Here is a 26,170-nt window from a genome sequence, read left to right on the forward strand (position 1 = left end):
TCGCGCGTATCACAGCGAAAATATGTTCGTATCTCCGATATAAAATTAGAATGAAAAGCACCATCTCCATTGTATTTTCCGTAATATCCTAAATTTTAAAAAATCAGTAAAAATTTGTAAAATATATAAAATACACTATTAAAAATATCATGACATTTAATATACTTTTATTATAAGTTACACAAGTTGAATTTAATTTCATAACATCACATTAAATTATATTAAATTTATAATGTAGGTATTTGTAACTGGAAAATATATTTGTGTATATATCCATGAAATTTAACGTACTTTTCATAAAATTCTCTTAAATTTAATGTACTTTCCATAAAATTTTCCGTGGATTTGTATGAAATTTAATGCACACATTCATTACATTTAAGACTACCGTAACTTAGTTTTCAGTTAAACCATTCATTACTTTTTAGTTACCTCATAATCACAAGCTTCTTTTACACGTTACTTAAATTTCTAATGAAATTTCTTTAATATATAATTCCAAAGTATAAATATAATTTTAAATGTATAAAATATAATTCCTTCGCAATAATTTTGATAATGTAGCAAGTTTTCTACTCCGATTTGATTCGGAGCTATGTGCTCTACTTCATCTAAAATTTCTTCAAGATGTCGAGATAAAATTACACAACGGCTAGGTAACGTATAATAGTGCAGCGAAGAAACTATATAGAACTGAATGTATAATATTTTCCTGCTAGCATACATAGGCTGATAAGGAGACAAAGAGAGCGCGATTGGATTTATGCGATCGCATTCGTTCACGTCGCAAACAATAATTTATGAAAGTCAAACGACATAAAGAGTGCACGCATGTGCGAAAAGGAGGACGTAGATCCTGACGACAAAGAGAAATAATATCGTGGAATATCTCGAGGTGGATATAAATTTTCTCCGCGTCGATAGAAGATACTATAATCGGCCGAGGCCGTAGTATCAATACGCATTGTAAACAAAAATAAGAATGATTCAATATACGCCGCGGCGACTCGAAAGACAATGAACCCCGCATGATGTACGTGCACTTTGCACACCGCACATGACAATTCGATGATGCATTCGAAATATTGAACAGCGAAACAACATGTAAAAAATAATAAATATAATATCAGAGTTATCACAAATTTCTCATTCTAAAATTCTATAACTTTTTTCCCTGATTTCTAGACAAAATTTTATAATTTTCCTTGATTTTCAATTATATTTTAAAGTATTTTTTATTTTCCGTATTTAAAAACCGTAAAATATTTTGTTGGGAGATCCACTTAACAATGTAGCAATGTAAATTACTATCAATGTTACTGCGATACTGCTTGCACTTTTAATTATTAAGTTAGTAGTTTTTTCAAAAACTGCGTAGATGTGATGTACGTATATTGAACTTTTTTAAAGTCAAGAATTTTAATTTTCCAGAAATTTTTGCAAAATTCCCTCTTTTTCGTGACAGCTTTCCATTTCCCTAACAATTCTTTGAATTCTCTGATTTCCAGTTTTGTAATAACCATATCAAAGAAAAGTATTTGTGATTATTATTGCTATAATGTTAGTAATAATAATTGTGTTTATTATTCTGTGTAAAGAATATATACATATAGAATTGAAAACAATTATATTGTTTCTTTATTTTCGATGCTAATATATTTTTAATTTTTGTACTACATAAAACTATAAATATAATGTTAGTAATTAATATTAATTATATTAATATTAATATACTTATAACTTTATATATAAAAGAATGTAAACTATAAATATACTTATTACTAATAGCAATTATAGCAATAATAACTATAAAAATAAAGTACCTAACTATATTATTTTTCCAATAATAAATAATTATACTCACGAATACTTAACCCTTTTCTAACTATAATTTTACTGAAAGAGAAAACAAAAACAGCATATGTTGAGACATGAAATAAATTTAAAGGAAGAAAGTGGAAAATGCCCTATAAATCCTTTAAAGAATTTAATATACTTTGTCTGCGACTTTTTGAAACGCATTTTTTAATGTTCTATGTTTGTGTGCAAGAAGTAACTTGAAAATATAAAAAAATAGATATAAATTCAAAGAGATCACACAACTTTGCCTCGTCACGTCGCGGATTTCCTCTCCTTCAAAAAGATTCAATTCAAATAAAATATAAATAAGAATTTATTTAATTTCCTGAATCTTTCTCATTTATTTTATTTAAAATGAGATTAGATTTGTTGTGTTTTTTGCATTTATTTTATTTAAAAATTACATAAAAAAATCAGCTTAAAACTTTAAATACGTAAAGATTCATGATGATAAACATCATCATTATAAGGTAGTATTTCAATTCGAATATTCTTTCTCATAGTTTTAAAAACAGATGAGAGCTTTAGACTTTCGCAAACTCCACTAATAAATTCAATGCATCGCAAGCCCAATCTCAAACCAAGCATTATATAATACTTATTAAAGTCGGTAACATCGCCACATATTGTGCTAAAGATATTGCGGCCGGCGAAAGATTCTTTTGTACAATGTCGTGCAACATCTGGAGCGCTTCTCGTGATAACCTGGCTCGTCGAGATACTAGCACGGAACGAGTGACGACGTTGAGAACGCGAAGATCCTCTGTTACGTTACTAGAGTGATGATGCTTGCTGCAAGCAACAGTAACACCTTAAAGCTATATCAGTGATGATAATGATAACGAGAACGATAACGTTTGTAATACCGACAAAGCAGAAACTATCCGCGACAAGGGACGTTAAAGTTCTGCTCAAATTCAACAACAGCAAGAGAAAGAGAGAGAGAGAGAGAGAGAGAGAGAGAGAGAGAAGAGAGAGAGAGAGAGATAATGCCAGTATTAGATAACTCTATGAATACGATATCTTGAAATATTTCATACGTAAGATATTCCTCAAAGCTATGGGATGTCCTTATCGTTATAGATTTCATGAACAATATGAAATCCTTCAAAGAGAAGAAGATTTCAAAAAAATACAACACTATCGAGATAATAATACATTCCATGCAATTGTTAGATTTATTCCACCAATATTAACTTTAATCTCGGTTCAACTTATGTGAATTCGGTAATTCATTCGCAAAAAAATACAACACTATCGAGATAATAATACATTCCATGCAATTGTTAGATTTATTCCACCAATATTAACTTTAATCTCGGTTCAACTTATGTGAATTCGGTAATTCATTCGCATTATGCTGGATTAATGAACATTAAAGGCTTTATATGAAATATCTGAATGCAGTGGCATAACATAATCAATTTTGAATAATGAAATAATGTATATTTTGTTAACGCGTAATATCATTGTAGGGTATTTAATTGTTTAAAATATTTGCTTTCATATTTAACTTTACTAATTTCATATACAGTAGCTTTTAGTATACACTAATCTGATGTAAAGCATGCAAGTGATCGAATTCGCTATTATTCATCTTTTTCTAGTTTTAAGAATTAGAAAAAATGAAGAATAAATTGGACTGACGTTAAAATTAATCTACTTTGGTCGAACACAAATCTGACAATTGCAAAATATTAACCGCTTCGTTGTATTTTTTTAAATCTTGATTTCATATCAACTTCATCTTTTTTTAATTCTTCCGTCCGTCATTTTTATCAACGTAGATTAACTTTAATCTTAATTTAACTTACTCTTTATCTCTTGTTCTGATTCTCAGAATCAAAAAAAAATAAAGAATAAGATAAATTGAAGTTAATCTACAATGATAGAAAAAAGATAATAGAATTAGAAAAACAAATCGGACCGAGAAAATTAATCTACACTGTTTTATTAAATGGGCATAAATCTAACAATTGCATAGAACAAAATATTAGAATCTCAATATTGTCATACTTTTGAAATCTCATTTTTATATCATTTAACTTTCTCTTCATCTATTTCTAATTTTTAAACACCGGACAAAAATGGCAAGCAGGTTAGACAAAGATTAAAATTAACCTACATTGGTTTAAGTAGATATAAATCTAACAATTACAAAGTGGAATACAAATCATCTCGTTGTATTTTTCAAATTTCATATTACTCGATTTACTTTCCTTTTTTTTTCTAATTTTTAAATTAGAAAAAGATGTTCTAAATTGCAAAAATCACGCATTATCCTACGCTCTGGCGACAAAATTACATAAAGCGTACAGTCGCGAAGGGTCATCCGTCTCCCTCTTTTGTATAGGCTTTCGTCATTATCACGACTTCGATTAAACGTTTTTACTGCGTGCATCGAAGCGTCTCACATAGCGTGTACTCGCTTGCATCTCCGGTTCGAAGAAGCACGAAGGACAACGGGCGATCACGTACAATCGTAACTCCTCGCTCGGACACGAGATTGTGAACCTTGTTTCCAAGGACGTGATACGAAGGAAATATCGCGGATTCGTTAAAAGACGCCGATGCCTCGATGCTTTCGCCTACGAACCTCAATTACTTCTCAACTAACCGAGATACTTAGTGAATTTTCGCGTAATGCAATGTAATACGAACCGTTTCGGAAGTAGTGCACGGAGCTTTCCAGTCATGGATTCTTCATTAAATTTGATATATTTTCCTTGTAAAAGAAACTCATAATTCCTTCCACCTATAACTACAATTTTTTGACTTTCTATAATAAATATGCAAATAAGAAATTAATATGAAAAATAAACCATAGCAATTATATTAAACGAAGGCGAAATATCTCTCCTAAGAAAAAAAAATTTTATTTTTTTAGAAATAATGAGCGTCTAACCTTTTTTATATTAATTACTACTATTTTTGTACTACAAATTAAAAATTTTAAAAAATCAATATAAATTCTTAATTGCAAAGATATAATAATTCGTATGAATGAATTGATAGAGGTAAGAAGACGAGAGGTACATGAGTGATAGAACATAAATTAAGCAATGCTGCAATACGCAGTAAATAAACCTACATTCATTATCATATTAAATTCAGGTATTTTATATCAGACATAATATCAGATGTGTACATAGAGAGAAAGAAATAAAAATATTCGTAAATGTGTGACGTTTCTCCAATATTATAGATTATAAAAAAATTTAGCTATAAGGGAAATTTAACTGTGATAAAATATATATATATTTTGTGAAATATATCATTAATTATAAAAAAATAAAATAAATAATTTGTTAGGAATAAAATTTTATTTTGCCGTTTAAATAAAGCTTTATGTCAGTGAAATAAACAAAATAACACAAATACATTTTTAAAGCATTCTTTTTCTCAATACGTGAACAATATTGTAAACAAACATTAATGTATTTAAAAAATTGCCGTAATAAGAGGTAACTTGGCAACAAAATTATTAATTCTAAAAAAATTATTTGGATATTTATATTCACAATTCCAAATAATTGTTGAATCTTGAAAACACTCCAAAAAAATGTTTAATTTATGTTTATTTTTTAATTTTAATAAATATTTGTTTAAATTTATATTTCTAAATAAATATATATTTATTAAATATAAACATTTATTTTTTATACACGAACCATTAATTTAATTATCATTTCTATTGAATAAATACTTACTTAGTACTATTACAAAAATATATATAACAAGATTTAATGAATTTTTTTCAGTGCAAAAATTTCAAATCAGATTTCTAAATAATTACTTTTCTGATCTCTCTGTATTTAATCAATATGTATTTACATATATTACATTTGATATATTATATTATATTTAATAAATTTATATATATAATATTAATAAATATATGTAGATATATTGGTATTGTATTTATACTTCACTTTTATGATTTATATTTATGCAATAAATATAAATGCGTATAATTTACATACAATTTAATTTATAATAGAATCTCAAAAATAATTGTGAGCATTTATCGATAAATAAGGTATAAATATAAATCCTTACATCAAAATTATAAATAATTTTTAAACAAGTATAATTATCACATTTGTAGCTTCTCTCGAAGTATATGATTTCTAAATATAATTTAATCGCTGGAACTTGATCAAGCGTCTCTTTACACAATGTGCATGCGTTTCCGTTCGATTCGTTTCCGAATCAAAATCGACAAAATAGCTATCAGCGAAAACCCTTTGCAAGATAAGCTCGTTAAATACGAATACGAATACGTGGCGGTATCGCAAAACATCTTGCTCCAAGAATAGCTCGCGATTATTCAGCGTGCCAGTTACGTGTGCGTCTCGAGATTTTTTTCTTTCTTTCCGCACGAAAAAGCGTGGTTTGCTAAAAAATCGTGGGCCACCACAAGTCACGCTTTCGATGGTGACACGCGTCGTCGCTGAATTGCGCAGTAGCGTCGCGGATGGGCGACGCGGAAGCCCGTAGCACGGCGGGCTCCGAAATCGACCGGAGCGTCGGCGTCGCGGCGGAGGAAATGTCGCGACACTTTATGAATTACGATCGTCTCGGATGGGACTCGAGCGGGTGTCCCAGTTACATCGTGCCGCACCGTCGAAAGCAAGCAAAAGAGAAAGAGAGAGATAGATAAATAGAGAGACGAAGAACGAGAGCGCGCGCACGCATACGCGCGCGTCGCGACGGCACACCGACACAGATGGGCAACGGAAAGGCGCCCGTTGCCGCGCCGCGAAACGTTACATACGCGTGTGCATATAAGGCGTTTCTCGCGTCGTGATACGAAATAGACGCGCGGCGCGAAAACGAAAACGCGATATGTCGCGAAGCGCCGTGGTGCTCGCGCGCGACGGCGTCGCGACGCCGACATGGAGACATGCCGGGCGTCGCGCGAAAAATATCTGGAGGGAAAACTCACCGGTGCAACGCGTCGTGCGGGCTCTGTCAACTGCGCAGTTCACGGGCCAAAAGGCTCTCAAGCAGGGACGTGACGCGCGCGGATCGTGCCCGTGGCGGCCCGCGAACGATGTGCGCGATGGTGACGCTGGCGTCACCGCGCGGCGCTTCGCGGAGGCGCGCCGCCATTTTAATTGTACCGCGCCGCCGATCGCGATTAATGGTCGGTATTTATAAGGGTTACGCACAATCAAAAGAACAGGAAACAGAATAAAGCAGAGAATAAATCCGACTTTTGCATAACGCATAGTGCTTAAGAGAATCAATCAATCAGAATCCTTCCTTTTTTTTCACTTCACGGAAAAGAAGAACTTTGATTGGTTGATTCTCTTATGCACTATGCGTTATATGTTATGCAAATCTCGCGGTCCTTAAATCGGAGAGCACAGACTCTTGCAACACATAAACATAATACTTAAGAAAATGAAGCAATCAAAATCCTTCATTTCCTTCATTTCCACGAAATAAATGATTCTGATTGATTGATTTTCTTATGCCTTATGTATTATGCGTTAATGCATAATGCATAACTGTGCTCCCCGCTTAAAAATTTCAACCTATCAGAAACTATAAACTGTGAAATACACAGTTTCTGATAGGTAAAATTCTTCTCAATTTCTTATTCTTTTGATTGATGCGCGTCATAGTTAATTATCTTAAGGCAGAAGTACAGATTCTTGCATAACGCATAAAAGCATAAAAAATAATCAACCAATCAAAGTCTTTTATTTCATGAAAAGGAAGCAAATAAAGGATCTTGATTCATTCATTTTCTTATGCATTATGCGTTATAAATCATATCAGATTTTGTATTTGTATTTCAGCCATTAGGAACAAATGTAATATTAGCCTCAATAATGTTTTAAGATATTGCTAATATGATTCTGTGAATGGTTTATATCATCTTAAAATTGTACTTTACTTACTTATATTTAAAGTCGACTTTAAATATAAAAATTGGCTATCAATACCAACTCATAAAGCTGTGATTAGACTAGAGATTGAAATTTAATCAATCAAAGTAAGAATGAATTTTGCTTTGATTGGTTAAATTTCAATCCAATTTCAATCTCTAGTCTAATTATCGCTTAACCCTTTCATCGATGGCTACTATGACTGAAGACAAAGCTTGTCGCTCGGCAACAGAGAAAAAACGTGACTAATTATGATGAACAGCGTGTCATGGCTGACAATGAGTCTCAATAAAATACTTACGATGAGTATTTGAGCAAAATTTGTTCTTATAGAATGTAATAGTGACGAAACATACGGAACATTTGTAAATTATCCTCACGATACATGATGCGACATTCCGTGACTGACTGCGATTTAAAATTTATAGAGATGCGATACTACGAGTATCGAGATATCGAAAAGATAGCGAACGATCGTCCAATCGTGTTGCGAAATGCCGAGGTCCGTTTCTCGCGTTTCTCACACTCGAAATAAGCGTATGCTTGATTTAAAAAAAAAAGAAATGAATTAATATACCTAAAACACAATCAGAATGATCAGGAGTTTTATATTCAAAAAATATTACAAATGAAATTCTGATTTAAAAAAATATAGGCTCATGAGTTACCGCATAGATAAGATTTAATGATTTCATAAACCGTTAAGAACTAAAAGAAAAATTTTTTTTGTATTTATGATAATTATATTGTATTTGTATGATAAAATAATTACAGAGCTCTACTTTTGTAGTTATTATTTTATAGTTTATTTTATTTATTGCTATAATATTAATAACAATAATTACACTTATAACTCTATATATTAAAAAGAATATCATTCTTTAACACCAAAAGTGATCACAATTAAAAAAAAGTAATTTTTTAATCATTATCATGAATAAGTTAGATAAAGATTATTCTATCAATTACCAAAAGTAGATTCAACTTCACAGTCTGTCCGTCAAATAGCACTTGTATCATATTCTTAAGATAATTTTCAAAGAGATTATAGTACTTTCTATAACAATGACACATTTTTTTTAATTATATCGTTATTTCTGCAAAAAGGAAATTCTTTTCTACAAAAAACATTTAGAATTAAGTTTTGATGATCGAAATATGAAAAAGAAATGTTATTATAAATTTAGCATTTCAGCTAATCAAGATAAATGTAACTTGCTGATATGTTAAAGTACATTACATAGTATTACATAGTAAAAACAACATTGTGTTGGAAACTGAAGTTTTTATTAACAATTTATATTGAATTTTTTAATATATTCGCGTGTTAATTTAACTGTAATTATGTTATTTAAAGATTTTGTGTTAAATTTAGATTCTTATAACTTTTCTTAGTGTCAAAATGATACATAATTTATGAATAAATGAACAAATAATTTATTTTAATTTATTTTAAAATTTTTATAAATTCTAAGGTAAATGAATGTGTTCGTTTAATATATAAATGTTAATTGTACTAAAAAAATATATTCGACAGTTAGTTTACAAACTGTATTATTTTTTTTGTGATTATTTTTTTATATAATATCTGTGTTATTCCAAATATATTCATCTTATATATATTAAATGAACACAAAAATTTGAATTTACTGTTCAAGACAAAATGAGTTATATTTGACACAAATTCCCCAACAGTATATTTTTACTGAATTATTTCGGATTTGTTGTAATTTTCTAAGATATAAAATTATCATAATTAAAAAAGGAATGATTCTTAGGGATTGTAAAACGAAAATGACAAAAATAATATTTGATAATGTGTCTAAGACAGGCCTATCCAATTTGAGCTCCAGAGTCAAAACACAAAGCCATCAACATAAACAAAATTCAATGTAGATAAGATTTCGGAGATTGTAAAATGTTGATACGCATTTAAGTGACGCTTATTAATACTTTATTATACTAGTCCTTGAAATCTTTCGATAGTTTTGCGTTTTGACTTCGGAGCTCAAATTGGATAGGCTTGGTCTAAAAGTATATTCTTTTTGTTGATATGTCACAATAATTTTCTGTTTAGTTAAAAAATAGCTTCCTCCTTTTCTAAAAACTTAATTTTTTTACATATCACTTTCAAAAAGAACAATATTGTTTCTGAAAACAATATATATATATTGTATAGTACTTTATCATGTAATTATAATCCCAAATACCAAAAACGATTCTTTCAGTGAATATTTGAATTACTATTAATCCTTCGTCAGCAATGTGAATTTTTCATCCTTTGTCTACGATCTTCTTCAAACTTCAGTATTGATTTTTATTGTATTCGAACTATATAAAAATCTGAAAAAATTCTTATTGCAAAAGCATTAACAAATTTTTACCATTAAAAAGTTAAATTACATTTTTGCTTGCATTTTTCAAATTTAAATTCATCTACCCGAATTTACAATTGAAAAATCAATATGTCTTTAAAATCCAACATTGCCGATGGAGGATAAAAAACACGATCAACGCAATTAATTGTACGATGCATGTACAGTAAAAATATTTTGTATTTATATGAAAAAATTGATCTTTGTTAAAATTGTTATGTTGAATTTTTAACATATTTAAGTATTAATACAACATAATATGATTGTGTTATTTATAAACTTTGCATCGAATGTATATTCAATATTTCTTAGTATTGAAGTAACATTTTATAATGAAGAAAATGAACAAATAACATAAAAATAATATATTTTAAAATGTAAATTCTAAGATAAATAAATAAAATATGTAAATTTGATATATTATAAATGTTAATTTTACTTAAAAAAAACATACTTTCGCAATTTGCTTACGAATTGTGTCAATGTTATTCTTGTATTAATTTTTACATAATATTTGCATTATTTCCTAACATATTTATTTTATATTAAATTAATACAAAAATTTGGATGGACCATTTAAGATATACAAAATTTAACACGCTAAATTTAACACGAATTATTTAAGTATGTATGCATACCTGACGATCATATATCCATCGCGCACTTGCTGCACTTCGATAAGAACATTAATTTGAAATACGAAACGAAATGAATACTAACGATTGCACGAAATGTTCGATGCGTTATGACACTTGCTATAATAATTCACGGATAGAACTTCCTCTCAATCACGAAGCAATTAGAACGCAATTCGCCGTGGAAAGTTTCCACTGGAAATCGACATGATTTAAGCTAATCGGATGGCAATACAATTCGCAAAGTACATACCAAAATCAAACACTCGCATCCGCCACTCTATCCGCAATGCTCGTCAAGATGGTTCGTGAATTTTGAAAACCAATGTGAATCGTTCGTACAACCGTCCAAGGCAACAACTCTGTGGCGCCGTAAACGGGAGATGATTTGAATCGCGGGCGCGGTTCAATTTCAACTGACACGAAATCAGCGCCATCGCGCGGAGATGGCGGCGACGGCAGCGCCATCTGTCACGAAAAATGCTAAGCAGAGTCAGGCGCCAGGTTGACCGCATGAACGAAATATCAGCTAAACAGCAATCCCCCTTGCCATCCCGCCCGCTTCTCCTATACTCGCTCGATCTCAATCGATTCGCAACCTGGGATGTCGGGACAATTGCAATTCGCGCGTACCATCGCGTTCGTTGGAACGCGCGAAACACATCCATCCGACGCGCGCCCTCTTTGCACAATGTGGTGTAATCCCCGGCCGTGCGCGCACGCAAGACCCGTAGCTGTTTCCCCATGGCACAGGTTTGCGTCACGCGCGAGCACATTGTCAAGCGCACGTATTGTCAAAAAATCGTGCCACTCACCGTCTCATTCTCCACGATGCACATTGGCTCCACTTCCATGGCGTTGCGAACGACACGCGTCGATCCACGGAAACGAATAGGCGCCTTCGGAGTGGCTCGCTCTTCGCGATGGCGATCGTCCGTAACACTTCGCGACGGCAACGTGTGTCTGTTTACAAACACTGCAAGGTCACACATCAGACCGCCGTTTCCTCCCCACCCCCGCTCACTTCAGACCGCTGCGCGCATTACGTCACGAGGCGCGCGCGACTGTGGCGGCACTGCGCGACGAGACACTCAACTTCCCGTGAAAATGTGACCAATTGTGACGCGCGCGCGCGAATGAACGATTTTATAGGTCGCAATGAACGAGAATAGGAACGAGGTCGACCAGATGTCTCGAAAACTGATAAAATTGAGTCAATAATCAAAGTAGAGGCGAGCGCCTTTCGTTTTACAAAATAATGCATTCGTTTTCAAAACAGTCGTCTATAAACTTTGCTAGAAATATTTATGATTTCAAAAAAAGAAATAAATTTCCTTTCTGATTTCTTTAATCGCCTTATACTCATTGCTATCAATTTTTAATCTCGATTTTACTCTTAATTTACTTAATTAATTTACTCTTTCCAATGTTCGTGCAAACTGATATTATAATCTGGTAGATTGAGATAATTAGAAAGAATCTTATATAGAATACAGCACAGAAGTTTGCAACAACATTGCTGCGACATTTTCAATATTATTACTAGGATGTTGCAGTGTCATTGCAAATTGTTGGAATTTGATCTGTGAATATAAGAAAAAAGTAATATAAAAAAAATAAAAGATAAAAAGAAAAAGTTTTATTGCAATATTTCTGAAAACATTATCATTGCAATATTGCTGGAATAATGTAGTACGGAGTAAAAGAAATAAAAAAAAGAAAACACATGGTAAAAGAGAAAATTATTAGGAAAGAAAAGATAAAAAGAAAAATCAATGTTAAACTGAAATTATAAAATGAGCTTTCTAAAAGGAAAAAAAAAGAGTAAACCAATGTTTAAGTTAACTAATATCTATACATTGACAGAAATTAATGGATTGACATTCATAGAATTGAAAAAAAATTAAAAGTAAAGCTAGACCGAGATTAAAGTTCATTTACATTGATAGAAATTCACATTATTCCACATTCTGAAATTGTCCCGTTATCGAAAAATGAAGAAAATGACACATTATTCGTTGTTATCGAAAATGTTGAACAATGATTAGTAAAATTATAAAGTTGCATTTCTTGTTCATGCGACAACACAAAAGCAAAAATTGAAATGTCCGAAAAAAAACCATTAGATTCCGAGTACGAGTGGATTGTTCGAATTTGTACGAATGCTTTCAACATATATCTAACGATGATACACTTTATATTTTATGATAACACTTTGAACTTGCAACCACAAAACTCTGGTAAGTCAGATTAACGTAATATAAGTAAGAATAAAATCTTTGAGAACATTTGGTAAAAAAATTTCAGAAATTTCATTCTTGTCGTACACACTACTCATGACAGCGTTGGATCTTTTCGCATATTGTGTTTTCCAATAAATCGATATGAATTACGAAAGAAAATAAGGAAAAAATCATGAATTTATCACCAACAATACATATATCCCATGTACAGAAGGTACAGAAGAGAATAGAAATAGTTTTTGTAAAATAGTTTGTGTAAAATATATTCAAAACTTATATTTAAAGTCTCCATACAACACAGAAGCTTGCAGCAACATTGCTTCCAGTAATATTGCAACATTTTGCAATATTACTGGAACATTGCTATATTATTAGAATTATCTGTGCTGTATGGCTCTCTGCAGAACACAAACTGACAATAATATTACATCATGTAACTTCTCAACAATATAAATTATATCATGTAACATGTTGTAAATACTACATAACAATTATATTGTTGATTAAGAAATTATAACATTAATGTAATGTTACTATTAGTTCTTGTTCAGGATTGTTTTCGGATCGTAGGCGAAAAAAGAAAAAAAATCTCAAAGATATCACCAATGACGTGACATATCACATGACGCAGAAGAGAAGGGTAAAAATCGTATGGCTTATGTAAAAAATATTCAAAACTTATATTTTAAGTCGTCTTAGTGAAAATTCTCAATGCGGAATTGTACAAGACGTTCTTTATCCGTATTCTAAGTATCATAGGGGTAAGTTAGGGAAGGGGCGGGGGTGGGTAAGGTATACGGTATATAATACAGTACTAGTCATCTTTATGTGTTCCAAAAATATTCTAGTTGTCTCTCTCGCTCTCTCGCTCTTCCACACACTCTCGTCGTCTCATTGAGACATTTTTCTCTCTCGCACGTCCTCACTCTCCCCCTTTCCAAACACTATCTAACATGTCTATTATTCAGTCAAGCCACATACAAAGCCACACAAATTTGCAAGTCGAGAAAGCAACGGATGCTCGCACGTACCTTCTTGAGCTAATATAGTGATAATCGCACTCTCCCGCCTCCAACACTATAAAGCGTTGAAGATATTTTATTGTGATGTTACAGCAAAAAAAAGACGGTTCAAAGATAATGTACAATGGAAGTATTGTGACTTTTTGCTCCTACGAAATCATGCATATATCCGATACCACAGCTTTGCACTCTAATTTGTTCTATGCAATCGTCAATCTGTTTATAAATATCTATGACGAATCGCCAATCCATTATAATTATACTATAACAAATCATATTTATGGAAGGCAATAATGCAATTTCGAGAAATGAATGTATATCGAATTGTTTTCTTTTCGTTCGCGTACATACATTGTGATAATGACAAATGAAACACAAGGAGGAACAGTACACAAGACATCTTTTTCTCGCTCTGTGATACGGGTGGTCAAAAAATATAAGAAAATATAAAGCAAAAGTTTACGGACATTAATAATCCATTCGTCCAATATTATTTATTAAAAAAAAGAGCATTTAATATGCTTATGTTTACGATTAAAACAAAACGTTTACAAGTATGTAGCCGAAATTATATTAAATGCCGATCTCGAAATAATCGACAAAATCACAATAAAAAAATCACAGAAGGCTCGTCGAATAAATGAAAATTTTCATAGACCACCCAATTCACGGAGCGATTGGACGCTGCTCACTTATTTACACAAATACTTATTAAGATATGCACACACTGAACAAATGATGAACGGAGAGCGAATATGAATTTTCGCTATTGAATCTTGTAAAAATGTACGTGCACAGTAAATACGAACAAAATTTAATTCACATCCAATTAGATTATAAAACTGGTATAGAAAGTTCTAATAAATTCAACTTTACATTCACTTGTTCGCTCATTATTCATTCGCCAAGTGTATTCACATCTTTTGAATACCTTAGAATTTTATAATTTATATACTTATACTGTACACATACAACCAAAACTATCGCTAGCAAATTTGTAATGTATGTACATAATTTGGCGGTTTTTGTTTGAAAATATTTAAAAATCCTTACACGACATACACAGTATGATCGCTATAAATCTATATAGCTGCGTTCGCCAATAACGGCGTTGTATAAGTGGAAGAAGTTTCGTCAGCCTTCGCTCGATTGTTCATTCGAAACGAAACGTAATTACACAAATATCGAGAATCCGCCTATTATTTTTCGCTACTAACTGATCGTTACTATCATCCCCAAGAAAAAAAATTTCAAATCGGCGATAAGATACGTCTTTTCTACCATTGTGCTTCTTCCTTAGACCTTATTTTATCTTCCTTTTTGAGATACAATCGCTGATAGTCTTCCTGATAAGTGACATATTGCGCATTTGATTTACCAGGCTTTTGTATAGTACCACCGACCGGCGAATTATTAGGGGAGTATTTCATTTCTTGTAACTCTTGCAACTCCTTCAACGATCTCATTACCATCTGGACATCCTTTTCCTGATCCGTTGGTTGTACTGCGTTCGCTAAAGTATCATCTGTAATGAAACCGTCTTTCCGTTTATCAGTTAAGCCTCGTGGCGAAGAATCATCGTTGATGATCTGACTAAGAAAATTAGTTGCAGCAATTGTTTCCTCATTTTGCCTTTGTTCCTGTTCCTCCTTTGAAAGGATTGTTTGCTGTGGCATAGGCACTACGTCTTGATTAATAGGCCCTATCTGTTGCTCAATCATCTTATGATCCTTCTTTCTTTTCTTCTGATCGTGCGATGATTTATGCTTGACTTCTACACATCGCTCTCGTTTCTTTTCTTTTTTTTCAGTCTTCATGACCGTTGCGTCAACATCCTTGTCGTCCAATCTCTTTTCGCATTTAATGTCATTTTCCTGCAAGAATCTATGTTTCAAGGCTTGTGCTGACGAATAGGAAGTATCTTGTCTATATACGGAATGATGTCCTGTTTGGGAAATTTCGTTCGTCTTAGAAAGGCTCACAGGTTCCGGACACGGTGTAATAGAAACTCTATCCTTTATCGCTTCAGTTATTTTTGTCGATAATTTATCGTAATCAACACGTGTTATGGACAAAGAGCTGTTTGTTAAATCCATAAAATTAAATTTCTCAACGTGACTTTTAGTTGGTTTTTGAGCCATTAGTTGTGCTGTAGGTACTACAGAAATTTTACCAACTGTAAAATTGTTGACCGCAGCGCTTTCCAGCTGTTGGCCCGCATTGTTCTCTGTATGCTTATCTTTATATTTATTACTATGTTGCTTTCTATCGGTATTAACATCAGACTTCGCTGTAGCTTGACTTGCAAAATTCGTCGAATTTTCGCCAATGATCTGAACTTTGGATACATTCGTGTTTGTCCTCTCGTTTTCTTGAGACAAAATATTATTTACGTTTGTTGCATCATTCTTTGCAACATTGCAAACTTGAGTATTCGTAGAAGTGGTAACGTTGTTTGCATTGACCATTTCTTTTGATTTCTTCAACTTCTTCTTAATGCTAAAATCATAAAAATCCATTAATATAGAGTAGCACATAAATACTTGACATCAAAGGAATGTATAAATATAAGACAGGAAGAGGCAAGCTGTATATAGTAAGAAACAAAAATATAAAATAAATTTTCTGTGTGCATTTAATAATAATAACAAAGAGTGTATGCTAACTAAAATAATTGAAGCAATTTTTGCATGTACAAGAAACTAAAAAAAGCATTCGAGAAAGACAAATTAACATTAACATTAAACATTTGCGTACAAGTTAATATCATAATTTCATATAATCTTGTTAATATTTATAAATGCATTAAATTGAGTATCACTTTCGTAGAATATGACTTTTTTTCTAGGAATCCGTTAATGTTTCGAGCGAAGAAGTAGAAATCAGTATTAATCCATTACACCTTCCTAAAACATACAATAATCAAACCATGAAGCGATCAATTAACCTTCCTGACGTAGTCATGTGACGCGCCAGATTTCTTGACCGCGATTTGCAAAGAAACTAGTTAAATCAATCTTCAAGGATCTTGATCCTAATTTTCGAACACACACTCCTTTCACTTTGATGAAAATAGGAAAAAACCATAGTAAGGGACTTTCATGCACGAAGCAAAGCACAAATAGCGAAAGTTTCTTATAACGCTTATAGACAGTGTATCAATAATTGAATGTAATATATATTAACAGCATAATATACTACTTACGCGGGTTCAACTGGACTAGCATATTTTAGCAAGGTTTGCAATCGTACGTATCCGGGCGGCCATAATGGTAATACATTCGTATCCAGAAAAGAAGCAACAAACGATTCCATACTCTCCTTTCTTGATCTGAGAATTTTGAAATAATGTCTCCTGGCGTTTGCAATTTCAAGAACAAGTTTCCTAAAATTGAAATTTACATATATATGTGCGAATACACATTCAGATTATCCAATCTATATGAATTATATATTTTTGATCAAACAAACTTTGCTTCGTCAGTCCATGGAAATCGTTTTCGTGGTATTTTTGGCTTTTCCGTGTTTTTAGACGAACTATCTTCTTCATCGCTGCTCTCTGCATCTGCAGGAGATCCCTCAAAACCCCTGAAATCGATCAATTAATTACATTCTAGTCAAGATAATATTATGAGATTCATGATTTCGCGATGACAAAATGATGATCAGCATTTGTTGTGACAGAATTCCGCGATCTTAATTTCTTTTTTAGTAATAATATACTTAGTATAATAAATTAATAATATATTTAGTACATAATCAAATAGCCTAGTCATCGAATTGTGTTCCACATCAAATGCAGCAGTTTTTTTATTTGACACAAAAGATGATTCTAATGATGAACTAAACACTGATACTGATGATAAAAAGCCCCGCATCTTCCTCTGCTTTCTCAGTAATGTGATAGATGAAGAATAATGATCACGCTAAGTAATAAAATGTCTTTTCTTCTATATGTATAAACATAATTGATTGTATGAATGTTGGTAATTTGAGAGAGCAAAAGCATGTAAGCATGACTAGATTAGAGGAAAAAAGATTAAAGACAGTAAAAAAGAGAAGAAAGATAAAGAGAAAGAGCAGTCGAAGAGGCGAGAATAGAAAGGGGTTCCTCTTACGAGGGGCGCCTTACCAACAGTACCGATATATCTCCCAGTATAATTGAGGACTGAGAAATAAAAAATTACAATAAGTTTATATTCAAGAAATTATAAACTATAGTTTTATATGTACTGGATTTTTTAATTCAACTGTATTTAATAGAATTAAAAAATTATAAAACAATTTATTATAAATAGAATTAAAATATAATCTACTATTAGAGAGCAAAAGTGAACTGTCGCAAAAATCAAGAATAAAAACTGTGACATATCAAATCACTAATAATACATACTATTATATAAAAATTACTTACTTTTCATCAGCAACTTTCTGACATTCTTTCATATATTTATCCATAACTGATGGCATAATATTATCGATGAGCATTTTTAATCTATAAAGTGTTAACAAACTTTATCAAAACTTTCAAAGAACAAAAATATAAAAAAGATATAAGTTATGCATAATATTATATAAATATCAAAATAAATTCTTATGTATTGTACAGTTGACACACTATCTTACTTTTGCATCGGTTCGTTCACTCTGTGTTCTGCGTCTTTTAAATAAAGTTTTTTAGCTCTACTGAGAAGAGTAATTTTACTACAAGGTAAAAATCGTACTAGATGTACATAGGTTTGTAATCTTATACTAGGCGAATTCATCATTCGCAGTTTTTTCTCTAAACTGTAATATAAAAGTAACGGATCTTAGAATAATTTTCACAATTTGGGTAATTTGGGTAATTTAAGCAATTTATACAAACTTACTTAAAGAGCACTTCATTAACTGCGCTATTGAAAAACTTGCTTTTGCCGCCATCTTTGCTATTTTCCGCCTGAACTTTTAATTTATTCACTATCTCTCTTATATCCTCGGGTAGATTCTCAGGCAAAGATGCTTCCTTATTCTCCATTTCCTCGCCGTCGGATTCAACGTAAAGGCAAACGCGGGATTTCCCCGAATCTGTTGTATCACGACTCGAGTCGTCTTCGATTCCTCTAGCTGCTGCATTAACAACGCTCTCTATCGCATCGTCAATATTACTATCTTTAGCATCCAATCTCTTTAGATCTATCTTTTTCGCGTCGTATCCATTACTATTTGATGATTTCTTTTCGAACTTTTTAATATCGAACTTTTTCTCATTTATTTTATTTTTCTCTGATTTATCAGACTTTTTCTTCTCCTCTTGATCTTCCGAAGCTAAAACCACCAGAATTATTCCGTAAATAATGTGTAAATCGAAAATTTTTAATAACTTAATAATGATATAGAAAGTGAGACACACCTGTACCTCCTTCAGCATCTGTCGTCTCATTCTTTTCCTTTCGTCTCAAAAGATCCAAATCTGGTTGAGAATTTTGTTGTGCATCTTGCGCTTGATGATTTTGCGGCTTTTTCCTCTTTTTGCTATTCTCGTGATTAACTCTCTTCTCGCTATTTTCCTCAATTTTCCGTCTCTGTAACAGATATTACATTATACATACAGAATAACATATGGACAAAGTATTATATACAAAATAAATAATGGAGTTTACTTAACACTATAAATGTTTTAAAGTACTACATTGATCAGAAAAAAAATTTTACTAACTGATCAATCAAAAAAAATGCTTTAAAGTGTTTGTAATATCAAGTGAACTATAGCGAATATATTTAAAAAACAATTTACCTTTCGCGGGTTATCACCAGTGATATCCTCCGTCTCATCGTCATCCGAGGAGCTAATGATTCGTTTATCTATTCTTTTAGGATTAGGACTATCTACATCTTCGGTATCCTCCTCGCTACTTTCGCTACTTTCCTCATCATCGCTATTATTATTATTATTATTATTATTATTATTATTATTATTATTATTATTATGGACTAACGAACGTCTATCGGCTGCTCTGAACTCAAGAGCTCCACAATTAATATAGAATCCTCCGTGCGCCGTGGTCATCTCTTCGGGTACGATCTCATCATACTATTGACAAAATATTTGCATTAAAAATTGATATCTTCTTTGAAGATATTTTTTTACGTATAGAAAAGGGCTTAACGTACAGCATCAGTATTGTCGATGAAGGAATCGTTTTCATCATATCCTGCGCCCAAGTCCACGTAATCATCATACTTGTGCCTTTTCTTTCCCATGGTAGAGGTTCCCTAAGACAACGAGAAATAATTAACCTCTGTCGATTTTATTCCAAAGATCAGATTTTTTTATCGTCAACATACATATTTTGCCTCGAACCGTCTCGCCATGTCTTTAAGCTTATCCTCGTCATCGTCATCGTCGAACGGATCCAGTCCATTGGTCGCATTTTCATCTCCCCTCTTTTGTTCTTTCCTTCGCTTTTTCTGCAAAATAAATAGATTAATTTATAATCGTTCGAGTTACGCATCAAAACGTGCTGTTGCACATTCGCGAATTGACCTAGTAATTCACAATCAAATCGCTTTCTATCTCACTTCGCTCTCTGCACCACTTTCACTAATTTATAAAAAATTCAGATCGATCAAAGAGAATAAACTGCGTATCTGTACGCGCACTCATGTATAAGTTCTCGAATCCGGTTTAAAAATTATTATTATTATTTCTCGCAATATTTATTTTTCAAAAACGTAATTTATCAAAAACTCTATTTCAAAAGCATAATTTTTTCACATAGAAATAACGGTAGAAAAACGGTATCGTGTCATGCAAAATTATTTACACGATTTTAAAGATACTTATTAACATCAATAATATTAAATTGCTTGTCAATTTTATTACTATTCTAGCTTCAATCTATGAGTGTTTCAAGGCTGACAAATAATCAGCGTACAGTTACTTGAATTAAAAATTCGCAAAAAATAATCTGAACCGAATAAAACCCAACATTAAATAAGGCCCACTTTTAAATTTATTACATTAAAACTCGCTTTATGCCTGCAGTATATGTTTAAAAGATGTATCATAGAAAGTAGATAAACAAGAAATAAAAAATTAGAATCAATAGCAACACGTTTAACACAACAAAAACTTGTGTGTATGAGCCATTTTTATACAATTCGCTGCAAAATTTAGCAGCACACAATGTTTCATAATTTATTATAATATTATTCAACTTCCTAACTATGGAAAAAATAAAAAAATAAAATCAATTTTTTTAATGAGTATAAATATTTTTTTTAAACAATGTACTTATTAAATAAGGTCTATTTACACGACTTATTATTATAGCTATTATTATTTGTTTGGGATTTATGCTAAAGAATAATGATTTTCAATACTGCTATCTTTTAAGCTAAAATTGCATTTAAATTGTTAGAAATTTCTAAAGATTGAAGAGTTAATTACAAATAAAATTAAAGATAATTATAATGTTTGAAAGTAAAGTAAGTTCTAAGGAATTTCCTTTTTATGATTAATAACCATTTTAAAACTGATTTAGAAAGATAATGTTTATTTTTTTTATCATTTTTAATTTATTTTTGATTTAGGCTTTTTTATATTCATATGTATGTAATAAGGTCCAATATTAGAATTTAACGTTTATTTACAAATATTCTATGAATATATTTTATTATTAATATATTTTATTTTTGGGAGTGAATAAAATGAAGATTTGATTCTCACTTAGTTTATTTCAATATCCCCATAAATAGAATTAAAAATAAATTAGATGAGCCTTATTCGACTTAGATATATTATTATTAGATACAAAGATCCGCTTTGACCAAATATGTTATTTTCCATCAATTCCTGTAATAATAATAATAATATTATTATAAATGTATCATTGAAAATAAGATATCTTTTATGATCAATGTTAGTCAAATTTATATCAGTAAAATCTCTTTCAAAAACACTATTTTTTCATACATAGAGTATGTACGGAATAACTTTTATTGCATCATGCAAAATGTATTTATATTTCTCCTGAGGAGATAATTAAGAAATTACGAAAGTCTATTTGATAATTCAATCATGAGTTACCCTATCTTATACATAGAGCGAATACTATAAATTAAAGAAGAAAAATTGAAGACTTTCGTTTTTTCGAAATAGAAGATATATAAAAAATCCGTAGTAGTTTAATTCATATTAGTATATTCACACATATTGAGATATTCATATATTAATATATTCATATTAGTATATTGAAAACAATTCAACAGTTTTGTTTTTGTTCCAAAATAAGATTATTAGATGGTATTCAATCTCTATTTTAAAATCGTTTTAAGTAATGTCTTAAGTATTGCTAATACAATTCTCTGATTGGCTTATGACATCTTAATACTTCTTTCTACAATAAGCGAAGTCTCAGGGTGATATTTCATTTATCCGTTTTTGTCGTACGACAAAGACTGTAGAACAGAAAAATTCTTGAATCTCTCTACAACCAATTAACAAGCTCGATAAATTTGTCGCATAAAAAAATAAATGTATCATCTTTAAGCTGTAAGAAATTGTCCAATCGCAATCGAATGTGAGAAGAATAATCGACTGTAATTGGTTAATTTCTTACGGCTTAAGGCTTAAGCTTAGATAACTGGCTTATTGTAGATAGCCTATTAGACTGTATGTAAGACAGTCTCAAATATAAGAATGGACTATGTATACCGATCATTCTCAGGAATAATGATTACAAAAACTGAAGAGAGAAACAAAAATCTAATTTTCACTCATAATTGTAAAAACAAAAGTGATGTGTGCGAAAGTGTGATGTTCTGAAAAGGATGCTAGCCAAGGATATCAGGAGCGCATAAAGCAGAACGTCGTCCTTATGATTTCGCGCTCTTTCCCACGTCACGAACTACCTCCTACAGTCTCCTATTCCCCTGTTGAAGGGACGCCGAATCGAGCAATTGATCCTGTCTGCGACGTGATTATTGACGATCAAGTATCAATTGGTTTCTTTCTTTTCTGCACAAACGCGTCTTGATCGAATCGGCCGTGTTAATCATTCAATTAGTTACTCAATTAATCAGTCAGATATAATCGCGAATCTGCACGGTATCGCTTTTTCTCACACCGCTTCGCTGCTCGCGGTTATTATCGGAATTTAAAAAAAAATACGGGGCTAACCCAGTAACGCGATTTTATCGCTTGATGAATTAAAAAATTCAGATAAAATTGAATAGAAGAGAAGAACGCAAGCACGATAGTCGCGATGAAAATAATGCGAGAAAAAAAGAGAGTAGTTAAAGCTTGTTTACCATCTGTCTCATAATCAGATTGACATCTGAAATGAGAAAATATGCAATAAAAATTCTTGTAACATATATTAATATAAAAATATGTTTTAATAAAATAACAATCGATAAAACCTTGTAAAATATATTAAAAATTCTCTTTTTATTTCTTTAATTAATATATAAAGTGTATCTGGAAATAAATTATATAAAATATAATTAATAAACAGAATAAACTATGTTCATAGCTACAAATAATACATAACTACAAATTGTTAAATCAATATGTAGAAATAAATATTATTTAATTTTTCCTCAAAACAAGAAGATAATTGTCGATATATTTTATATTTTATCAATTGCAAATATTGTTTCATCGTAGAAATTTCTATTCAAATATAACTGCAAGTTTATTTTTTTGCTTCTGATGTTATAATAGAGATATATAGCAGTGGTGGATGAACACGAGCATTAAAAAATGAAACGAGCTTACTGAATATAGCTGCGTATTTTCACGAACGTTGATTCTCGTTTAATTGCAACAATATATATCTTATGGTCGATCGATTTTACATTGCGAATTTTCGAAAGGCGCGCTGCCGCCACTTCGAAATTTGATTCGCCGGCGAATTCGTGCCACGTTTTCGAAAACACGTGCGCGATCAAAACAAAGCTGCAAATTGCACGCAGCGTGACCATCGTTGAAAATAAATAAAGCGGCGTTGCTCGAAAGAGCTGGAGCAATCCAGACATTCTGAATGAAAAGAGTAGCGAGTGCAAATGTTTCAGAGACGATTTATCGCCCTTCCGTCTCGCCAAACTCGTTATTTCGCGAGACACAAACGCGATTGAAAGCGCAACAATGGATAGTGTAATTCACGTACGAATTTCATGCATTCACTTGAAAATAAAATATTTTATGTAACGGATATCGTGGTATGTTCGAGACCGTCTAATAACATCCATAAATTATCGATTTATTTACGAAAAAAGAGAGAACAGAATGAAGAATAGTGATAATATTAAAATGGCTTCAAAAATAAATTACATGTATTTTTTAACAAAAAATATGAAAAAATTGGAATTTTTTTCTGTATTGCATTTGAAAGTGATACAAAAAAAAAGTAGCAATGATTTAGAATCTGGATAAAAAAACATGGCTTTAAAAAGCAATTAAAATAAGAAAATTTTTATTAAAACTATAAATATATGTATTGTTAAATATAAATTATTGTGATCTCTTAAACTCTGTTTCAAATATACAGCATTCATTTTTATACAAAAAAAATATAAAATTCTAATTTCTTGTGCAGAGATTATATATCAGATACACTTTCAATAAATAATGGCAGCTAAATAAATTCCAAATATGTTTTAATTCGAAGAAATTCAAAAATATAATTGTTAAATAATAGCAAATTATCACGCACAGTTGTTACTCTCAACTTATTATTTGAGTATTAATTTGTTTGTTAAATAAATTAAATTATTACTTTATTCTAAAGAAATTAGATATACTATTAAAAATTAAATTAATCGATTGAAAGCCCTGCCGATCATAAGATTTCTATTTTGAGTATTTGATTTCAAACAAATTTAATTTTTCGATCAATCACGAATAATTTTAATTATTTTGTTCTTAGGAATGATCTCGAATCGCGTTCTGCCATCAGGATCGTGTTTACTTTATGCGTTTTTCGCCGAAAAGGATATTGAAGTAGATTGTTCGCCAATTATCGAAGTAATAAATACATCAAATTAGATCGGGTGTTTATTTATTTATTTTATTATCCACTTGTATCGCGCGGCAGAAGTGAGGGAAAGAGGATGGAATCGCGAGCGCATGACACGCGTTTCGAGCGGCGTATTCGATACGTGTCGGCGGTCACGAGTCTCCTCCGGTGCATCGATCTACAATTCAGAAAGGAGAGTCCCACAGCACGCTCTCTCGCGCGCGCGTGAAATAAGAGACCTCCGTGCGCGACCACACGTTCACGCACGATGTGTCGCTTTTCTCTCTTTCTCCCCCACCTCCCCCCCTCTTTCTCTCTCTCTTCCTCTCGGTCTCCCACATTTTCTCTCCCACTTCCTCTTCTCAATCGCGTTTTCCGCGTATCCTTCTCTCACATAGCAAGACTCGCTGGACGAAATGTACATGGCTTGCGAAATAGACCGGCCTAGACGCTGCACACATGAATAAGGCACGCCGCCGTCACATACATGTGAGTCTCTTTCCCTTCTTCACGAAGGAGAACAGAGAAAAAGATAGATAGAGAGAGAAGGCAAGACAGAGACAGATGAAATGCCGGACGATCGCGCAATGGCAACTCTCTTGTATAGATGTTTTAAGAACAGAAAAGACGAGGGACGCGCACGAAGGACGCCGTGTTTCTTCGCAGAGAATGATAAAAAACTGCGTTTGCCTTGAAGGTGCAATCTGACTTAATTGATTGACAGCTTATGGCTGAATGTTGGACGGCGGTGACGTTGACACGCGCGGATCCGGCACAGCGAAGGATAGTAAATCGATCAAGAAACTGTTCTCGCTCCGTCTCATTTCCGCCACCGCCGTCTGTCGTCTGCCATTCCTTGTCTTATATGCATGCGGCTGGATAAATTCCGGCGTACACGGCAGTGACGCGAGCCGCGTGACAATCGCGCGGCAGCCACCTCGACGAGGATCCCTCGCGCCTTTTCGGCGTCTACGTCTCGTCGATAGATAGCTACACGCATTCCATCATGTGTGTGTGTGTGTGTGTGGTGTGTGTGTGTGTGTTGTGTATGTGATGGTGTGTGTGTCTCTCTCTTTCTCTCTCTTTTTATTCTCTCTTCCCCATCTTGTCACCGCTCACATTCTTCTCTCTC

At 32.1% G+C, this 26,170-nt stretch overlaps 2 protein-coding genes across 2 annotated transcripts in view; both read right to left on the bottom strand.

Moving 5' to 3' along the window:
• LOC105627177 (cAMP-responsive element-binding protein-like 2) overlaps nucleotides 1-11,648 on the bottom strand; it is a 36,126-nt gene extending 24,478 nt beyond the window's left edge. The window contains exon 1 of the mRNA XM_012208467.1: nucleotides 11,586-11,648. Coding sequence (XP_012063857.1) covers nucleotides 11,586-11,624 — 39 coding nt within the window. The 5' untranslated portion in view covers nucleotides 11,625-11,648. The remainder of the gene's footprint in view (nucleotides 1-11,585) is intronic.
• Nucleotides 11,649-15,312: 3,664 nt separating this feature from the next.
• The window catches only part of LOC105627188 (ubinuclein-1), an 11,238-nt gene continuing 380 nt past the window's right edge, over nucleotides 15,313-26,170 (bottom strand). Inside the window, exons 2-12 of the mRNA XM_012208479.1 lie at nucleotides 20,363-20,485; nucleotides 20,189-20,290; nucleotides 19,812-20,108; nucleotides 19,428-19,599; nucleotides 18,907-19,342; nucleotides 18,662-18,823; nucleotides 18,450-18,530; nucleotides 18,168-18,203; nucleotides 17,507-17,623; nucleotides 17,241-17,420; nucleotides 15,313-16,534 (exon numbers count right to left, since the gene is read on the bottom strand). Of these exons, the coding sequence (XP_012063869.1) occupies nucleotides 15,313-16,534; nucleotides 17,241-17,420; nucleotides 17,507-17,623; nucleotides 18,168-18,203; nucleotides 18,450-18,530; nucleotides 18,662-18,823; nucleotides 18,907-19,342; nucleotides 19,428-19,599; nucleotides 19,812-20,108; nucleotides 20,189-20,290; nucleotides 20,363-20,485 (2,928 nt within the window). The remainder of the gene's footprint in view (nucleotides 16,535-17,240; nucleotides 17,421-17,506; nucleotides 17,624-18,167; nucleotides 18,204-18,449; nucleotides 18,531-18,661; nucleotides 18,824-18,906; nucleotides 19,343-19,427; nucleotides 19,600-19,811; nucleotides 20,109-20,188; nucleotides 20,291-20,362; nucleotides 20,486-26,170) is intronic.

This window comes from Atta cephalotes (assembly GCF_000143395.1).
Source record: "Atta cephalotes unplaced genomic scaffold scaffold00001, whole genome shotgun sequence".
Taxonomy (NCBI): Eukaryota; Metazoa; Arthropoda; class Insecta; order Hymenoptera; family Formicidae; genus Atta; species Atta cephalotes.